Genomic DNA, 18,234 nt, shown 5'->3' with positions numbered 1-18,234 from the left:
CGGGCTACAGTCCACAGGATCCCAGAGAGTCCAACATGACTGAGCAACTAACACTTTAGAAAATTTTAGCTGATAAGATTGTTTTTCAGAAGTATTTCCAAAATACGGGAAAGCATATGATAAACACTTATGAAGCACCCCTATTCCATCAAGGCCTTCCTTTATGCCATATTTGCTTTGGAAATGCTTGAAAGTCTAAAGGCTTTACCAGTAATGCTGAGCCCCCAATATGCCCCTCCGAATCGCATCCCACTCTGTGGAGAGTGGCACAGTGATATGCTGATGTGCCAGTTCTCCAGGGTGAGGACAAGGGAGGGGAAATCTGAGATTTATAATGTCTGCCAATTTCTATGGTATAAACAAACCTACAGCAGATTTCAGGCTACTAAGAAGACCTTACTGAACATGGAATTAGGAAGAGATGTGCAGAATTGGCTCAGAAAAGCCAGTATAATCTCACTCAAAATACCACCATCACTATAACTATTATCCAAGCCTTTGTGTTTCATCCCCAAGTAAGATCTTGGTTGCCATGACTCTAAGTATATATATGTAGTGTGCTTTAACTTACTTCAAACATGGCGTGCACTGTATCAGTCTTTTCAAGTTTTTTTCACGCAACGGTGCTTTTGAGATTTATAGTTCTCCTTTGCTTATTTTAACTGTAATGTAATATTCCATTATGGGATGTATTACCTTGCATTTTGCTGATTGCAAAAGACTAAGCCTCTTCTCTTGTTTTTTGGCCACTTTGATTTCTACTCTGAATTTCTGGCTCCTACTCATTGCCCAGTTTTCTGTCAAGATGTTTCTTTTTCTTATGATTGTTTAGGAGTTCTTGATGAGTTCTGTCTGGAGATCTTTGTGGATGATGCAAATTGTAGTCCTCTGTTAGTATGAGATTTGTCTTTTAATTATGGCTTCTTTGAAAAGAAGTTATAAAATTCATGATTTTGACTACTCTAAGTAAATGTAATTTTTATTGTATGAGAATTTTGTATTTGTTTAAAAATTATCTCTTTTATAAATGTGCTCAGTTCATAAATATGCTCTATATTTTTCCTGAAAGTCTTAAAATGTTTGCTTTTCACTTACATCTTTAATCTAAAATTGATGGAAATGTGGTATGTGATAGGAAATCAAAATCCTTATTTTCAGGGAATTCTCTGAAAGTCCAGTGGATTAGGACTCTGTGCTTTCACAGAGGGTGTGTTTGGCTACGGTCATAGCACCCTGAACATGCCCGATCTCATCTGGGTGTGTTTTCACTCCCTGGTTGGGGAACTTATTATCATAAGATATGCAAGCCATGCAGTGCAGAAAAAAAAAAGAAAAGAAAGAAAAAAAAAAAACACAAACCCCTTTTCATATAACTAGCCCATAGTCCCATCACCATAGACTGAAAAATAGATCTTCTCTATGCTGATTTGTAGTTCTGCATTTCTCCCTGGTGAAGTTTACGTGTATGGATGGTTCTGTTTCTGGGCTGTGTTTTGTTTTGTTGGTCTCTTTGTCCATCCTCACTCCATACCACAGCATCTTAATTATTAAACCCATGTTGCTCTTCTTCTGCAGTGACTTCGCATTTCTTAACTCTTTGCACTGCCAAGTGATTTTTTCATTTCTTTTTGCTTTAGTTTGTCAAGTTCCATGAAGGGAGCTCTCTTTGGACTTTTATTGGAATTTGATTTAATATACAGGTTAATTTTGGCAGCCGTGATATCTTTATAATACTGGGTCATCCAACCATAAACATATCTCATCCATCAAGCTTTTTAAAAATACCCTATAATAACATTTTATAATTTCTCCATCACATTCATACATGTCACTTTTAAACACTTGTTCTTTTTGACGTTATTTTGGACTAGAATATTTTCCTATTTTATAATTCGCCATTATTGTCATATAGGAATGCTTTCAATTTTTTATATGTTGACACGGTATTCAACCAACTTTTTTAAATGTCCCATCAGTTCTAATTGTTTATAGACCCTTTTAGGTTTTCTATGTAGACAATGGTGTTTGAAAATGAGAATTTTTTCCCTTCCTTTACAGTTATTCTGCCCCTTATATATATATATTTTTTTTTTTTTCTTGTCTTACTGCTTTGGATAAGTCTTCTCAAACAGTGCTAATTAGATTCTTGCATTCTTATCTTCTTTCTGACATTAGTAGGAATGCTTTAACTGTTTCACCATTAACTATGATGTTTGTTCTGAAATTTAGACACTTATATCTATTTTGCTAAGATTTTAGTGCAAATGAATATTGAATTTTATTGAATGTGTAATCATCCTTTAAGAAGATTAGTATATGATTTTTCTCCTATTCATAACGTGGCAAATTATATTAATAGGGCTTCTGATTTGAATCATATGTACACTACTAGAATGAACCCTGGATTTCCCAGGTGGCACTGGGAAAAGAACCTGCCTGCCAGGAGACTGCATAAGAGACATGGGTTCAGTCTCTGTGTTGGGAAGATCCCCTGGAGGAGGGCACAGCAACCCACTCCAGTATTCTTACCTGGAGAATCCCATGGATAGAGGAGCCTGGCAGGCTACAGTCCATGGGGTTGCAATGAGTTGGACATGCCTGAAGCAACTTAGAAATATAGCACAAAGTGACTTAGCACATGTGCACACATACACCCTGCCTGGCCATGATGTTTCATATATTTGTGCATGATGAGTTTAATTTGTGGGGTTTTTTTAAAGAACTTTTTCATGCATGTTCATAAATGACAATAGTGGATAATTTCTTTCCTTGTACTGTCTTTGTTCAGTTTTGGCATATTACTAGATTCAAATTGTTATCTCATGAAATCTTCCAACATGACCTGTTTTGAAATACAATTGAGATTTCATTTTTGTTGTCTTTTTTGTAGCCAAATCTTTCTCTCATAATCCCTATGATAGCCTGGAAATTTAAGACTCTGTTTTGTTGGTGTCTGGAAGAAATTCCCAAATGGTCAGTAAGCTAGCTCAGTCCAAAGAAACCAGTTTAACTTGTTACCTAAACTCCCAAAACTTTTTTTCTTAACTGCATGTTAAAGAGATGTCAATTGTTTTTACACAAGCCTCCCTCTCTTGGAATACAGAAGAGTTATCTAGACTGTAATTTGAATCTTTCTTTAAGAATGAAGAGTGAGGAAGTAGAGACCATTTCTCTACATCAGAATTTTATTTTTAAATTATTTTTTAGCAAGTTATGATCAGCTAAGTTTTCTTTCCTCAAAAGATGAGAGGAGAATTTTCCTATTTCCTTCAACTCTTTCTCTCTCTTTTTCAAAATTTTATTTATTTATTTGACTACTCTGGGTTACTGTGTGCAGACTTTCTCTAATTGCAGCGAGTGGGAGACTACTCCTTAGTTGTAGTGCATGGGTTTCTCTTTGTGATGACTTTTCTTGTTGTAGACCACGGGCTCTTGAGTGTGTGGGCTTCAGTGGTTGTGGCACATGAGCTTAGCTGCCCTGCGACATACGGAATCTTCCCAGACCAGGATCTTCCCAAGATCAAACTTGTGTCCTCTGCACTGGTAGGTGGATTATTAACTACTGGACCACCAGGAAAGTCCTACCCTTTCTTTTTATTTCGTATACCTATATTGAGTCACTGTTGCATGTCAAACACTAGGCTAAATCTATTAGTCTAAAGATGAATGACATTGTCGTGTAGCAGAGGCAGTAAGTCATATACCCAAGGAATGAACAAAACTTTACTTCGAGAACTCTGAGAAGCAAGGAATTGATTTTATCTGAGGGATCAGTGAAAGCATCCCAGACCAAGTAACTTACGTCTCAAGACAAAATGTTTATTTGGGTCATGCTTCTTTTCTCCTTTGAAATATTGTTTAGAAAGCAAATCATGGGGTCAGTTCAGTTCAGTTCAGTCGCTCAGTCATGTCTGACTCTTTGTGACCCCGTGGACTGCAACACCCCAGGCTTCCCTGTCCATCACCAACTCCCAGAACTTACTCAAACTCATGTCCATTGAATCAGTGATGCAATTCAACCGTCTCATCCTCTGTCATACCCTTCTCCTCCCACCCTCAATCTTTCCCAGCATCAGGGTCTGTTCCAATGAGTCTGCTCTTCACATCAGGTGGCCAAAGTATTGGAGTTTCAGCTTCAACATCAGTCCTTCCAATGAATATTCAGGACTGATTTCCTTGAGGATTGACTGATTTGATCTCCTTGCAGCCCAAGGGACTCTCAAAAGTCTTCTCCAACATCACAGTTCAAAAGCATCAATTCTTCGGTGCTCAGCTCTCTTTATAGTACAACTCTCACATCCATACATGACTCCTGGAAAAACCATAGCTTTGACTAGATGGACCTTGGTTGACAAAGTCATATCTCTGCTTTTTAATATGCTGTCTAGGTTGGTCATAACTTTTCTTCCAAGGATCAAGCGTCTTTTAATTTCATGGCTGCAATCACCATCTGCAGTGACTTTGGAGCAACCCAAAATAAAATCTGTCACTGTTTCCATTGTTTCCCCATCTGTTTGCCATGAAGTGATAGGACCAGATGCCATGATCTTAGTTTTCTGAATGTTGAGTTTTAAGGCAACTTTTTCACTTCTCCTTTTTCACTTTCATCAAGAGGCTCTTTAGTTCTTCTTTGCTTTCTGCCACAAGGGTGGTGTCATCTGCATATCTGAGGTTATTGATATTTCTCCTGGCAGTCCTGATTCCAGCTTGTGCTTCATCCAGCCTGGCATTTTGCATGATGTGCTCTGCATGTAAGTTAAATAAGCAGGGTGACAATATACACCCTTTATGTACTCCTTTCCTGATTTGGAACCAGTCTGTTTTTCCATGTCCATTTCTAACTGTTGCTTCTTGACCTGCATACAGATTTCCTAGGAGGCAGGTCAGGTGGTCTGGTATTCCCATCTCTTGAAGAGTTTTCTGCAGTTTGTTGTGATCCACACAGTCAAACACTTTGGCGTAGTCAATAAAGCTGAAGTAGATGTTTTTCTGGAACTCTCTTGTTTTTTTTCTATGATCCAACGGATGTTGGCAATTTGATCTCTGGTTCCTCTGCCTTTTCTAAGTCCAGCTTGAACATCCCAAACCATGGGATTCATATAACAATAAGTCAGGACAAGGTGGGAGCAGTTATATTTTATGTAAATGCATTTTCATATCATCAAAATGTCTTCAACTATTGCCCAGTGGTAGAAATATATTTTTACCCATAGACTTTTTTCAAGTAGACTTTTCAAGACCAGTGGTTAAAAAACAAAACAAAACAGTGGTAGCGTACCAGTGAATTTAATGGAGCATTTGGTACTATTAACCTCACTCCATTTTGTTTCCTAATCCATATGTGCCTCTGTGAATACCAACTGACCCACTTGATTGGGTGGGAAAAGGAAATGGAGCTTAGAGTCTATTGCAGACAAGGTGAGGCCCCTTCCTGAATCTTGTTCAGTGGAAGGCAGTAGAATCTTCAAGGTCTTATTACAATTCCTGAGTTCAAGTACACATCAGTGGTCAGAGAAAATCTTACATAGAATATGTTCTGTAAAAGAGAACTGTGTTTCCTTTAACTGTCCATCCAAACAAGGAATATGAACTCTAGTAAGAAATAATATTTTCTTTTTTCATAATGCTACACAAAAGGGAGGAAATTGCTGCAGGAAAAGGGAAAATACCCCAGATCTGAAGGTAGAATGACTCTAAGTTTAGCTCTGAGTACAAAACACAAACTATGAGTCACTTCTTCCTGCTAATGTACTTGCGAAGCTGTTCATTAGTTTCACTGATGCAATGAGAAAGCTAGTCTCCACCCCATTAGGCTGTAACTCTAGAAGGACAGCCTGTTTCTGGTCTTTATAGAGTCCTTGGTATCCCTCTTTCCATGGCCCCGTCTGTGTTCTCATAGTACATGGTGTATTACTTTATAGTTAGTTGTCTTCCATGTCTCCCACACGCCCTGTTGTTCACCAAACAGCAGCTGGTGGGTTCCTTTCTATACCACCCACAAAGACACACTATGTTCATTCTGTCCTCCTTAGACTCGTGACCAGTTTCTTAAATGACTTTCTCTTCCAACCCTCCCCAAACTTAGATATCACCTCCTCAGAGAACATTGGGGACCACTCCAGTGCTCCTTCACCCACCCAGCCAGCCTCAGGCACACTCTGCTATACACTCTCTCCTTTATTTCCTTCATAACACATTGTTGTTATTTAGTTGCTGAATCATGTTTGACTATTTTGTGACCCCATGGACTGTAGCCCACCAGGTTCCTCTGTCCATGGGATCCCAGGCAAGAATACTGGAGTGGGTTGCCGTTTCCTTCTCCAGGGGATCTTCCTGACCCAGGGATCTAACCCACATCTCTTGCATTGGTAGGCAGATTCTTCACCACTGAGCCACTAGCCCCTCATAACACATAGTACAGTGTTATATTCTGTTGTGTTTGTTTTGCTTTTCAGTAAAACCAACCCTTTGCTATTTTTCACATAAGCATTCTTAGTAGGCAATATTGTACTATGGTGTATGAGTTCCTACTGGTAAAGGAATAAATTTTATTTTTTCTTAATTTTTATTTTATTATAATAACAGCACTTAACACTTAAATTTTTAAGTGTTCAATACTTCCCTTGTGGCTCAGACAGTAAAGAATCTGCCTGAAATGCAGGAGAGCTGGGTTCGATCCCTAGGTGGGGAAGATGCCCTGGAGCAAGGGATGGCTACACGCCTCAGTATTCTTGCCTGGGATCCCATGGTCAGAGGAGCTTCGAGGGCTGTAGTCCATGGGGTTTCAGAGAGTCAGACATGACTGAGCCACTTTCACACACATGTTATTGTTAACTTAGATACTATGTTACAGCAGATCTCTAGAACCTATTCATCTGATTTAGCTGAAACTTGATGCATCTTAGGTAATAGCTCTTCTATTTACTCTTATCCCAGCCCCTGGTAACCACCATTCTACTATCTGATGCTATGGGTGTGACTATTTTAGATTTCTAATATAAGTGGAGTCATGCGGGACTTGTCCTTCTGTGACTAGTTGTTTTTTTTTTTTCTACTTGGCATAATATCAAGGTTCACTCATGTTGTCACAGAATTCCTTCTTTTTTAAGACTAATATTTCACTGTATACATACACACACACACATATATATACACACAAATACATATACGTACATACCACATTTTCCTTATTCATCTTCATCCATTCACAGACATTTAAGTTGTATCCACATTTTAGCTGTTGTGAATACTTCTACAACGAATGTGGTAGTGCTAACAGCTCTTCAAGACCCTGATTTCAATTTTTTATGTAAATACCCCAAGATTGGGCTTCCTTGGTGGCTCAGTTGGTGAAGAATCCTCCTGCAATACAGGAGACCCAGGTTCCATCCCTGGGTGGGGATGATCTGCTGGAGAATGAAATGGCAACCCATTCCACTATTATTGCCTAGAAAACCCCATGGACAGAGGAGCCTGGTGGGCTACAGTCCACAGGGTCGCAAAGAGGAGGACACAGCTGACCATCTGAGCAGAGCATAGCATACCACAAGGTTGGATTGCTGGATCGTATGTTAGTTCTACTCTTAATATTTTTGGAGAACCTTCATACTGCTTTCCATGGTAGCTGCACCATTTTGCATTCCTATCAGCAATGTATGAGGGTTCCAGTTCTTAACATCCTTGCCGACATTTGTTGTCTTTTGTTTTACATTGTGCTCTTTATTTCTTCAGTTGTTAACATTATCACCCCTGATCAGAACATAAGCACCTTTAGGATGGAGCTTTTGTCTGTGCTCTTTACCCATCACCTCCTGCCTGTAATAGCCCCTGATAAACAAGGCTTTCAGTAATGACTGTGTTGGATGGAGAACTAACAGGGTGGTCAGCCAGCAGTATCAGGATGGCTGCTCTGATGACAGGAGTGTGAAGGAAATCAGGCTACCGCCCCCTCACTGTTTCCATTATTTTATGAAAGGGTTGGAAAGGAAAGCTGCCCAGATTACTCACACAAGGCCTCCCAGGTAGGCGCTAGCAGGTTGAAGACACCATGATGTGGGAGACTAGCCCTCAGCTTTCCTGAGTCAAGCTGAAAAATAAATCTTTCAATAGGTGTGTTTATAATAGTGCGGGACTGGGATTCACAAGCCCTGATACTAAGCCCAGCTGTGCCTATTAATTATTTGCTGTGTGACCTAAGGTAAGCCACCTCCCTTTTATGAGCCCTGGTTTCCTCGTCTTAAAATTTGGGAGTAGGGCTGGAAGGCGTCTGAGCTCCCTCCCAGTTCTGATTCTTGAGTGATGAATGCCATTTGTTTACAGGCGAGCTATACTAAAGCCTGGGCGGGTCCTGAAGACACTTTGTCCTACCAGGAGATCCAAGCTGGAGATGAAATTAAAGCTCCAAGAGGAGCTTGATAAGTGTAATACTGAGAACAGAGGGAGCTAACTATTGTCAAGGAGTATTTCTCTTAAGCCTTGGAAGTAAGAAAAACATGATGGATTCGGCTCAAAATTCTTCTCTCCTTAGAAACAGAATATTGAAAAACCTGGTTACATAACCTACATCCATAGCACTCCGTCCTCCAACAGTGGAAAACACTGGTCCAGATATGTTGCCTTTTTAGCTCTTCTTTTTGTTTGACCTTTTATTTTACTTCATCCAGTATTTAGATCCCAGTGATGAAATTTCAGCTATCTTTAATTTAATCACAGCCATCCTTCTATAAAGGGCTTCCCTGGTGGTTCAGATGGTAAAGAATCTGCCTGCAATGCGGGAGACCTGGGTTCGATCCCTGAGTTGGGAAGATCCCCTGGAGGAGGGCATGGCAACCCACTCCAATATTCTTGTCTGGAGAATCCAGATGGACAGGGGAGCCTGGTGGGCCACAGTCCATAGGGTCACAAAGAGTCAGACACGACTGAGCAACTAAGCACATCCTTCTATAAAAGATACTGATAAAATTATCAGAACTATATATTCAAACAAAAATAATCTTACAGATGGTATGTTTTGTGGAACATTAGGGAAGAATGTTTGAAATTGGGTCTGTCCTGAAATCATGCATTGGTAAAAGTTCCTTTCAAAGTGCAAGATATATTAGTGGATTTCAATGTAGCAGGATATAGGATTATATGGTTTTGGACTCCAGCAAACTAAGAAACTACACTTGCTGAGTTTCAGTGTATTATCAAAGAAAGATATCCATAGAGGCTACTAAAATACTCCTACCTTTTCCAATGATATGTTTGTGTGAGGCTGTTGAACAGCAAGCAGACATGAGCAGCCATCTGTGTTCTATTAAGATAGGCATTAGAGCTTTGCAGAATATAAAACAGTACTACTCTTCTCACTAAATTTTGTTTTATAAAATTTATTTTTCACAAAAAAGTTACTTGTATTAACATGTACTAAATAGATAATTAAATGAATTGGTCTTTTTAAAATTACATAGCAGCCTTAATTTCTAATAAGTATTGATATAATCCACATAAAGAATTTTTAAAAGGTAAGCAGGTCTTGTGGAGAAGACAATGGCAACCCACTCCAGTACTCTTGCCTGGAAAATCCCATGGACAGAGGAGCCTGGTAGGCTGCAGTCCATGGGGTCGTGAAGAGTCGGACATGACTGAGAGACTTCACTTTCACTTTTCACTTTCATGCATTGGAGAAGGAAATGGCAACCCACTCCAGTGTTCTTGCATGGAGAATCCCAGGGACGGGGGAGCCTGGTGGGCTGCTATCTATGGGGTCGCACAGAATTGGACATGACTGAAGTGACTTAGCAGCAGCAGCAGCAAGCAGGTCTTGACACCAAAATGTTTGAGAATCACTGGCTTGAGTAAGGAGCACGCTATGTAAAACTACTTCTGTGCAGACCTTACGGCTGGCTGGTATCTTACCTTCAAAACTAGACTTCCTTCATGGGCAGGCATGAGCTTTAACTGAGCTACCAGAGCTTTAACTGAGCTACCAGAGAAACCCTACCTTCCAATAAGAAAGAACAAATGAAAATCCCCAGATATTTGGGGTGAACCACTAACGTGAATGACAGAAGCCAAAATGATTAAAATGATTTGATTGTGGAGCAGAAAGCAAAGAGCAGCAAAGTTAAGTCCAAAATAACAATTGTCATCATTATCACCTCCTTATAAATATGAGAACATTTTTGCACTCATAAAATAATAATAGAAACATAAGTACCCAAAGAACATGTAAACACACTTACACACTTTGAAACTGAAGATCAGATAGTAGGGATGAAAAAATTCAATTGAAGCGATAGAAAATAAAAGATGAAATCTGAGAAAACAGAACAAGAAACAAGAAGATGGAAAATAGTGAAAAAATGAGATAGTCTAGAGTATCTAATCTAATGTAGGGGAGGAAATATTAAAACTGTAATTCAAGAACGGAGGTTCCTTAGCTTTTTGGCCCCAGGATCTGACTTCCCTGGTGGCTCAAATGGTAATGTATCTGCCTGCAACGTGGGAGACCCAGGTTCAATCCCTGAGGGTGGGAAAATCCTCTGGAGAAGGAAATGGCAACCCACTCTAGTACTCTTGCCTGGAAAATCCCATGAACGGAGGAACCTGGTGGGTTACAGGCCGTGGGATCGCAGAGTCAGACACAACTGAGCAACTAAACTCTCACTTTCAGGATCTATATATGCTTAAAAATTGCTAAGTGCCCTAAAAGGTTTTTTTGTTTATGATTTATGATGTTTTTATCTACCATAATATAAATTAAAACTGTTGTAGTTTTTCAGTCGTGTCTGACTCTTTGTGACCCCACGGACTGCAATATGCCAGACTTCCCTGTCCTTCACCATCTCTCAGAGCTTGCTCAAACTCATGTCCATTTAGTCAGTGATGCAATCCAACCATCTTGTCCTCTGTCATCCCCTTCTCCTGCCACCTTCAGTCTTTCCCAGCATCAAGGTCTGTTCCAATGAGTATGCTCTTTGCATCAGGTGGCCAAAGTATTGGAGCTTCAGCTTCAGCATCAGTCCTTCCAATGAATAATCAGGACTGATTTCCTTTAGGATGGACTGGTTGGATCTCCTTGCAGTCCAGGGGACTCTCACAAGTCTTCTCCAACACCACAATTCAAAAGCATCAATTCTTCAGCACTCAGACTTCTTTATAGTACAACTCTCACATCCATACATGACTACTGGAAAAACCGTAGCTCTGACTAGACAGACCTTTTTTGGCAAAATCATGTTTCTACTTTTTAATATGCTGTCCAGGTTGATCATAGTTATTCTTCTAAGGATCAAGCATCTTTTAATTTCATGGCTGCAATCACCATATGCAGTGATTCTTAGGCCCAAGAAAATAAAGTCTGTCACTGTTTCCATTGTTTCCCCATCTATTTCCCATGAGGTGATGGGACCAGATGCCATGATCTTAGTTTTCTGAATGTTGAGTTTTAGCCAGCTTTTTCACTCTTCTCTTTCACCTTCATCAAGAGGCTCTTATAGTAAAACTAAGAAGTTATTAAAATATCAATGTATTCAATAATAATAAAAAATCCACAGATTTCTAGAAAAACTTACTACTCTTCCCACTAACATTTTTTGCATTTTGGAATTGTTTTACATTTTTACATATCTCTTTGCTGTTTGACTTACTGGAAGACAGCTGGATTCTCATATCAGCTTCTGCTTTCCATCTGTGATATCACAGGTCATGTAGCCTCTGGAAAGGCCACTGTACTCTCACGAGAGAATGAAGATAAAAAATCTGATAGAGTCAAAGTATTTTTATAAAATATATTGGCCTTTTGGACTTCCTGAAGGGATCTTAAGAACCCAGGGAGCATTTTGAGAACTGATGATCAAGAACACTTCCCAAATATTCAAATTGCCTCTGTGTATGAAAAAAAGACCCACCTCAAAACCAACCATCACAGAATTTCAGAACTAATTACCAAAGAGAAAACTCTAAAAGCTTCCAGCGTAGAAAAACATGTCACTTGTAACCTAGATCATGAATCAGAATGATGTTGGACTTCTCCATAGTAGCATTAGAATCCATACAACAGCAGATGTCTCCCTGAATACTCAGAAAATAACTTCCAATCAAGAATTCTATATCCATTGATAATTATCAGTCAAGTGTGAAGGGAGAACATTTTGAAGCAGAAAGAGTCTCAGAAAATTCACTGCCTATTACCCCTACTCAGAAAGCTGCTGGAGGGAAGACTCTCCCAAAGGAGAGATTATAGCTTAAATGGTATCTAAGAAACAGGGCTAAGGGAAGGGCATCATCAGGATGGTGTTGAAGAGAGGACCCAGCAGACCCAGACAGCACCTGTCCAGGTGGAACTGGAAGGACAGATGGCTCTAGGAAGGGGGTCACTAAGAGAGAATGCAGCCCATAATGATCCAATGTTTGAACTTGGTGAGACATGAGTCACACTTTTGGCGCGAAGTTTGAAGGTGCATTAGTAAGCTGTACTTAGGAAATCAACCCTGAACAGTCATTGGAATGATTGATGCTGAAGCTCCATTACTTTGGCCACATGATGTGACGAACCAACTCATTGGAAAAGACCAGATGCTGGGAGATGTTGAAGGCAAAAGGAGAAGAGGGCAGCAGAGGATGAGATGGTTAGATATCACCACCAACTCAATGGACATGAATCTGAGCAAACTCTGGGAGATAGTGAAGGACAGGGACGCCTGGTGTGCTGCAGTCCATGGGGTCACAGAGAGTTGGACACAACTTAGCACCTGAACAGTAACAACTTTGAAAACCAAACAAACAAACTTAAAAAGAAAAATGAGACCATTTCAACTCCAGGGAAAACATGGTTGTACAAGAAAGGCAGTATAGCTATGATATACTCCAAGGCTTAGCTGAGAATAGTATTTACATAGTCTTTAAAATGTAAGCTCTGGCTTTTAATCTAATTAAGTTTCCTAACAGAGTTTGCTGAGAAAGATGCGAAGAAAGGGAGCTAGGGGAAATTATGAAGTAAATACCTAAGACTGAAAAATATTGAAAATGCATTGCCAGCATGTTTGGAAACCCAGATACGTATAGCTGAAATGGCTAAAAGTTGAAAGTGTTTCCAGGGAGTGGTAGTTGAAAAGGGGAAACAGAAAGCAAAGAACTGTACAGCTATTTTTACCACAATTCCTGAAGAACTGTTTAACTTTTTATTAACTATGTGATACACAGATAATTAAAAGAAACACTTAACATATTAAAATACATATTAATATAGCTTTCATGAAATGTAATTTGGGAATGTGTTAATGTTTGGAATGAGAATGCCCCATGACCCAGCAATCCCATTCATAGAACTATATGCGGCCATGGGAGATTAGTTACATTAATGATGCTACATCCACAGAGTGCAATGGCATTCAGTTAGTTACTTAATGAATAAATAAAAATAAATAATACAGATTTTCATCTGAGGAAAGAGATTTCCTCCCCTGGCATGTTTTTCCTTTAGAGTACTATCTCCATGTATAATTTTGTGTTAATCAGTGTGATTCTTCACTGCATGTCTGACTCTTCAGTGGATTCCAAGCTCCAAGAGACACACTGGTGTATTTGTTCTTAGTGCTTTGTGTACTGTCTGGTACCTGGAAACCTATGGGATGAATAAGTGTGTGTGAGCATGCGTGCAGATTTTGACAAATGTCAGGCAGACTGAAATGCTGAGTAGGACTTATCTCTGGGTGGTAGAGTTGCAGGTCAGACCTCTGTTTACACCCCTGCTCCTCCATAACCTCAGGCAAGTCACTTATCCAAGCCTTGGATGTAATGACAAAACTTCAGATGTGCAGTTAAATGGTTCCTTATAAAAAGTAAAATAAAATAAAATAAATAAATGGTTCCTTATAAATGCCATGTAAGTGTTTAAACTTCTAAGTTATTTAAAATGTCCTCAACCCTCAGACCACAACCTAATACATTCTTTTTTCTTTTTTTTTAGTGAACTTCTGCAAGACTTGGAAAACTGTGAAAATGATCCTGTGGCTATAGCAGAGTGTTTTGTGTCCAAGGTAAGCAGGGTTCATCTCTGTGAGCCAACCAAGACAGAGACGGAGACACACTGTTCTCATTGTAAAGTTAAGATGACCGATGTGTTCCATATTGGATGAAGTCCACCACTAATCTCTCTCACTCTGAGGGTATTTTTCTCCCCACTAGCCAGGAAAAAAAATTCACTTCCCAGTAACTTGTGTGCATGCTTGTGTAGTCACTTCAGTTGTGTCCGACTCTTTTCAACCCCGTGGGCCATAGTCCCCCAGGCCCCTCTGTCCGTGGGATTCTCCAGGCAAGAATACTGGAGTGGATTGCCATTCCCTTCTCTAGAGGATCTTCCCGGCCCAGGGATGGAACCCACATCGCTTACGTCTCCTGCATTGGCAGGTGGGTTCTTTACCACTGGAACCACCTGGGAAGCCCAATAACTTAGCAGTTGTTTTAGAACTTGTATAATAACTAAATGATGCCACATATCTGTCCTAAGAAAAACTTTAAGCTTGGGAAGAGGAGAGTCCAGAATAGAAGAATGTTAGAAAAATAAGTACATGTAAAAGATGACTAGAAAAAAATAAAATATTACTAGATCAGTTATAAAAATCTGTAAGAATATAAATACTTTACATATATATAAATATATACTTAATATACTGCCATATACATATGTATGTATATATAGTTACATATATATAGATAAACATATATATATACACATATATATGGCACTAGCTTATTCATTTAGTGGAAAAACAAAACAGAGTTAATCTCCTGCCTCTTAAATATGCCCTTTAATTCTCCTACATTCTTCTTAAGTTGCACTGATGGCTTAGAAAAAATGCAAGGAGGGGATTTGAATTTTAAAGCTTAAATGACAGTCAGTTTAAATTCTGTACCCAGGTAAGAGAATTCTGAAACATACAAGGGAATCCTTTACAACATGACTTTCTTGATGTCCTACTGTAAATAGAATCTTATCTTACGTTTCTCTAAAAATTCAGCAGCTTTTGTTTGGAAACCTTCTAGCAGAAATTGTTTTTCCAGCAAAACTTCATGTAATTTTTACAGTTGTGGTTTCAAATGTACAAAGGTTGACGTGAAGTTCATGATGGCGCTTTTGGGTCAACTGAGAGTTAGCACCTCATTTAGAGTCTCGGAGGCCAATGTGAACTTGGAGACGTCCCCCCAGCCTGACCAGGTTCCAGGGTTATTCCACAAGGTTATTTCTGATGATCCAATGGTTTTGAATCCAAACATAACACTCTTGGTTCTACTCAAGTGGGGCTCCTTAAAGGCAGTTGATGGACTTATATATAAAACACTCCTGACTTTGTGGGTGGCAGGGTATGTGTTAACATACAAAATGTTTGTGCACACATGCTTACACACACAATTCTTCTCACAAGTGGCCTGTGTCACAGTGAAGGGTAAGAATTTGGAAAAGAGAAAGAAAATGAAAGAGGGAGAAATGGGTAAAAGATAACGCTGAGTGTATCAAAGAAGCTGTGTTAGAATAACCACAGTGAATAAACAACATAGAAGCTTTCGGAAACATTGGGGCTTTTCTGGTAACTGTAATCACAAGTTGATTAAAGACGGTCCAGCATATGCTTAGCTCTGGTTTAATTATTCACATAAAAGTTTGTTTATGCACCAGGTTGCCAACTCCCAAATCTGATTTCTTGTTGCGATATTGCCAAGTTTAATTGGAAGACTGATTGCAGCACTCCACACTCCTGTGTGTGAGCAGGGAATAGTGAGGGGGTGTGTGTGGGTCTGGCACAGCCTGCTTCTCACTCAGCACCCTGAAATTTAGAAGATGTTACACTTTATGGAACACAAGCAGCTGCTCACCTCTGGGGAGGAGTGGAAAATTGCTTTAATTGAGGGGCCGTTAATGAAAGAGGTGAAGCTGGCGGTTGCCGTCTGCTTTCATCTGAGTCACTGGGGCTTACACGGAGAGTCAACTTTGACCTTGCTTTTGTGGTGTGGCTAGGCAACAGAAATCCCTCCTGACAGGAGGAGAACGCAGCCCTTCTTACCTGCTGCCCAGAAAAGAACAGCCAAGCGCTGCAGAAGCCACTCTCGGGAGGGGTGAACGACCCCGCCAGGCAGGCCAGGCTCTCGCCCACCGAGCGCTCGGTGGACTCTGGAAACACCTGGAACGGGTTTCCGTGGTTTCCTGCCTTCACCTCCACTCTCATTTCCGTCACTTAGCTTGACTGTCAGCCAGGCTGACCCTGGGTGACATTTAGGAGGGAAGCTTGTCTTCGGAGGCCCAACTTCCCTTAACTGCCTCCTTTCACCTGATGCGCGGCCCCCTCCTCTTTGGAGCCTGTCTCCTCTCAGTGCTCAGGCATGTGTGTGTCCACGCACACACACACACACAAACACGAGCCACTTATTGAAATTATCCTCGGGAAACTGCTGGTATCAGATAATAGGTATGATTGGAGTCTATTCAAATCAATGTCCTGGGCTCCCGAATGGCGCTAGGGATAAAGAACCCCCTACCAAGGCAGGAGGCATAAGAGACGCAGGTTTGACCCCTGGGTCTGGAAGATCTCTTGGAGGAGGGCACAGCAGCCCCCTCCAGTATTCTTGCCTGGAGAATCTCATGGACAGAGGAGCCCGGTGGTCCATAGTCCATAGGGTTGCAAAGAGTCAGACACGACTGAAATGATTTAGCATGCTCACACACAAATCAATGTCTCCTTACAGAGTAAGCCTTTCTCAGTAGTGTCCTGTGAAAGCTGCTCCATCATCAGCGAGTGTGTGTGTGTGTGAGAGAGAGGAAAGGAGAGGGAAGGAAAGAGATGGAGTGGGGAGACGTTAACATTATGGCAGAAGAAACCCTAAAATCATACAGATTTCTATTCTCTGATTTTTCATTCAGGAAACATTCAAACACCTTTTGTGTTCAGTTGGCCCCGATGGTTTTATATTTTGGTTCTTTCATAATTAAATGTCTTATTTTGACATCATTACTAATTGCAAGTTGAAAGTGTTAAATAACGAGAAGAAGATATCTATTTTTATATAATTTTCTCTCATTGTCTTCTATCTCCCTAAATACTTCTGAAAAGGTTTTGAGTGCATATATCATAAGAAATAGTTATTCAGGGATTAACTGAGTAGGAGTTATTGACTTTTGTGTAAAGCCATTATTTGAACTGTCCACATGGCTCATAAATTCAAGATCAAGTATGCATTTGGTTCTATATTAAGAATATATCAGTGATTTAAATCGAAACTGCCTAATTTAAGACAGAAACAGAACCATGGTGTCAGAATGCCCCAAAATTCGGTTGTGCAGAGAAGCCTTGAGATATTTTTAGGGTAGCTCATGAAGATGATGTAATTTAGAATATTTTTATTGAGGCCATTGTGTTTGGTATTTCATATGATGCTACATTTAAGGGAATGAGCCAAATAGCTCTTCAGCCCTGTACTGAGTGTGGCAGGAGGCGGGAACAAAGCAAGAAAGTGTGAGTGTGAACTCACCCAGAGAAGGGCTCCAGGGACTCCTGTGGTGGTCCCGTGGTCAAGACTGTGCTTCCACGGCGGGGGAATACAGCGCAGTCCCAGACCAAAGAATGGAGAAAGAGAGGGGCACTCCAGGCTGATGGTAATTTCCTGAAAGACCTTGAGCAAGTCACTGTACCTTTCTTATCCCTGGGGAAGGTGGAACACTCCAGTGCCTTCAGGAACTAAGCTGATGAACACAGTGCATGAATGGGCCCAGGCAGAGGCCAGAACGTCGAGGTACTTACTTCTTGGGGACAGAAGTGTTACGTGAAACTGTAGGCCTAGGGCCTGTGGATCTAATACTTTTTCAAGAGAAGCCAAAAATTAAAAAAAAAAAAATTTATCTTTTAACTTTTAGAATTTGGCAACTTAGTTTTTTTTTTTTTTTTTAATACTATGCTTAAAAATTTGGCAGCATACCATGTTGGCAAGGCCATGGGGAAACAGACACTCCTATAATTGTGGGAAAATAAAATAGACCCTCTGGAGGGGAATTTGGCTATGTCTAGGAAAAGTACATCTGAATTCACCCTTCATTCCAGCAATCCTACTTCCAGAAATCTATTCTAAAGATATAGTGACAAAGTCTCAACAATGGTGATGTTATACTTCATAGTACTCATTGTTACAATTTATAAACCTATATAAGGTGCATCCTTAGTCGTGTCTCACCCTTTGCGACCCCATGGACTGTAGCCCACC

The 18,234-nt window shown here is 40.2% G+C and overlaps 1 protein-coding gene across 2 annotated transcripts in view; it reads left to right on the top strand.

Moving 5' to 3' along the window:
• The window catches only part of PLEKHG1 (pleckstrin homology and RhoGEF domain containing G1), a 239,557-nt gene that overhangs the window by 175,160 nt on the left and 46,163 nt on the right, over positions 1-18,234 (top strand). For both annotated transcript variants that reach the window (XM_070461602.1, XM_020895883.2), the window contains one exon: positions 13,955-14,024. In XM_070461602.1, the coding sequence (XP_070317703.1) occupies positions 13,955-14,024 (70 nt within the window). The remainder of the gene's footprint in view (positions 1-13,954; positions 14,025-18,234) is intronic.

The sequence above is a fragment of the Odocoileus virginianus genome, chromosome 34, assembly GCF_023699985.2.
Source record: "Odocoileus virginianus isolate 20LAN1187 ecotype Illinois chromosome 34, Ovbor_1.2, whole genome shotgun sequence".
In the NCBI taxonomy this organism is placed as follows: Eukaryota; Metazoa; Chordata; class Mammalia; order Artiodactyla; family Cervidae; genus Odocoileus; species Odocoileus virginianus.
The sequence above is the reverse complement of the archived record's forward strand: the minus strand, read 5'-3'. Positions and strand labels throughout refer to the sequence as shown.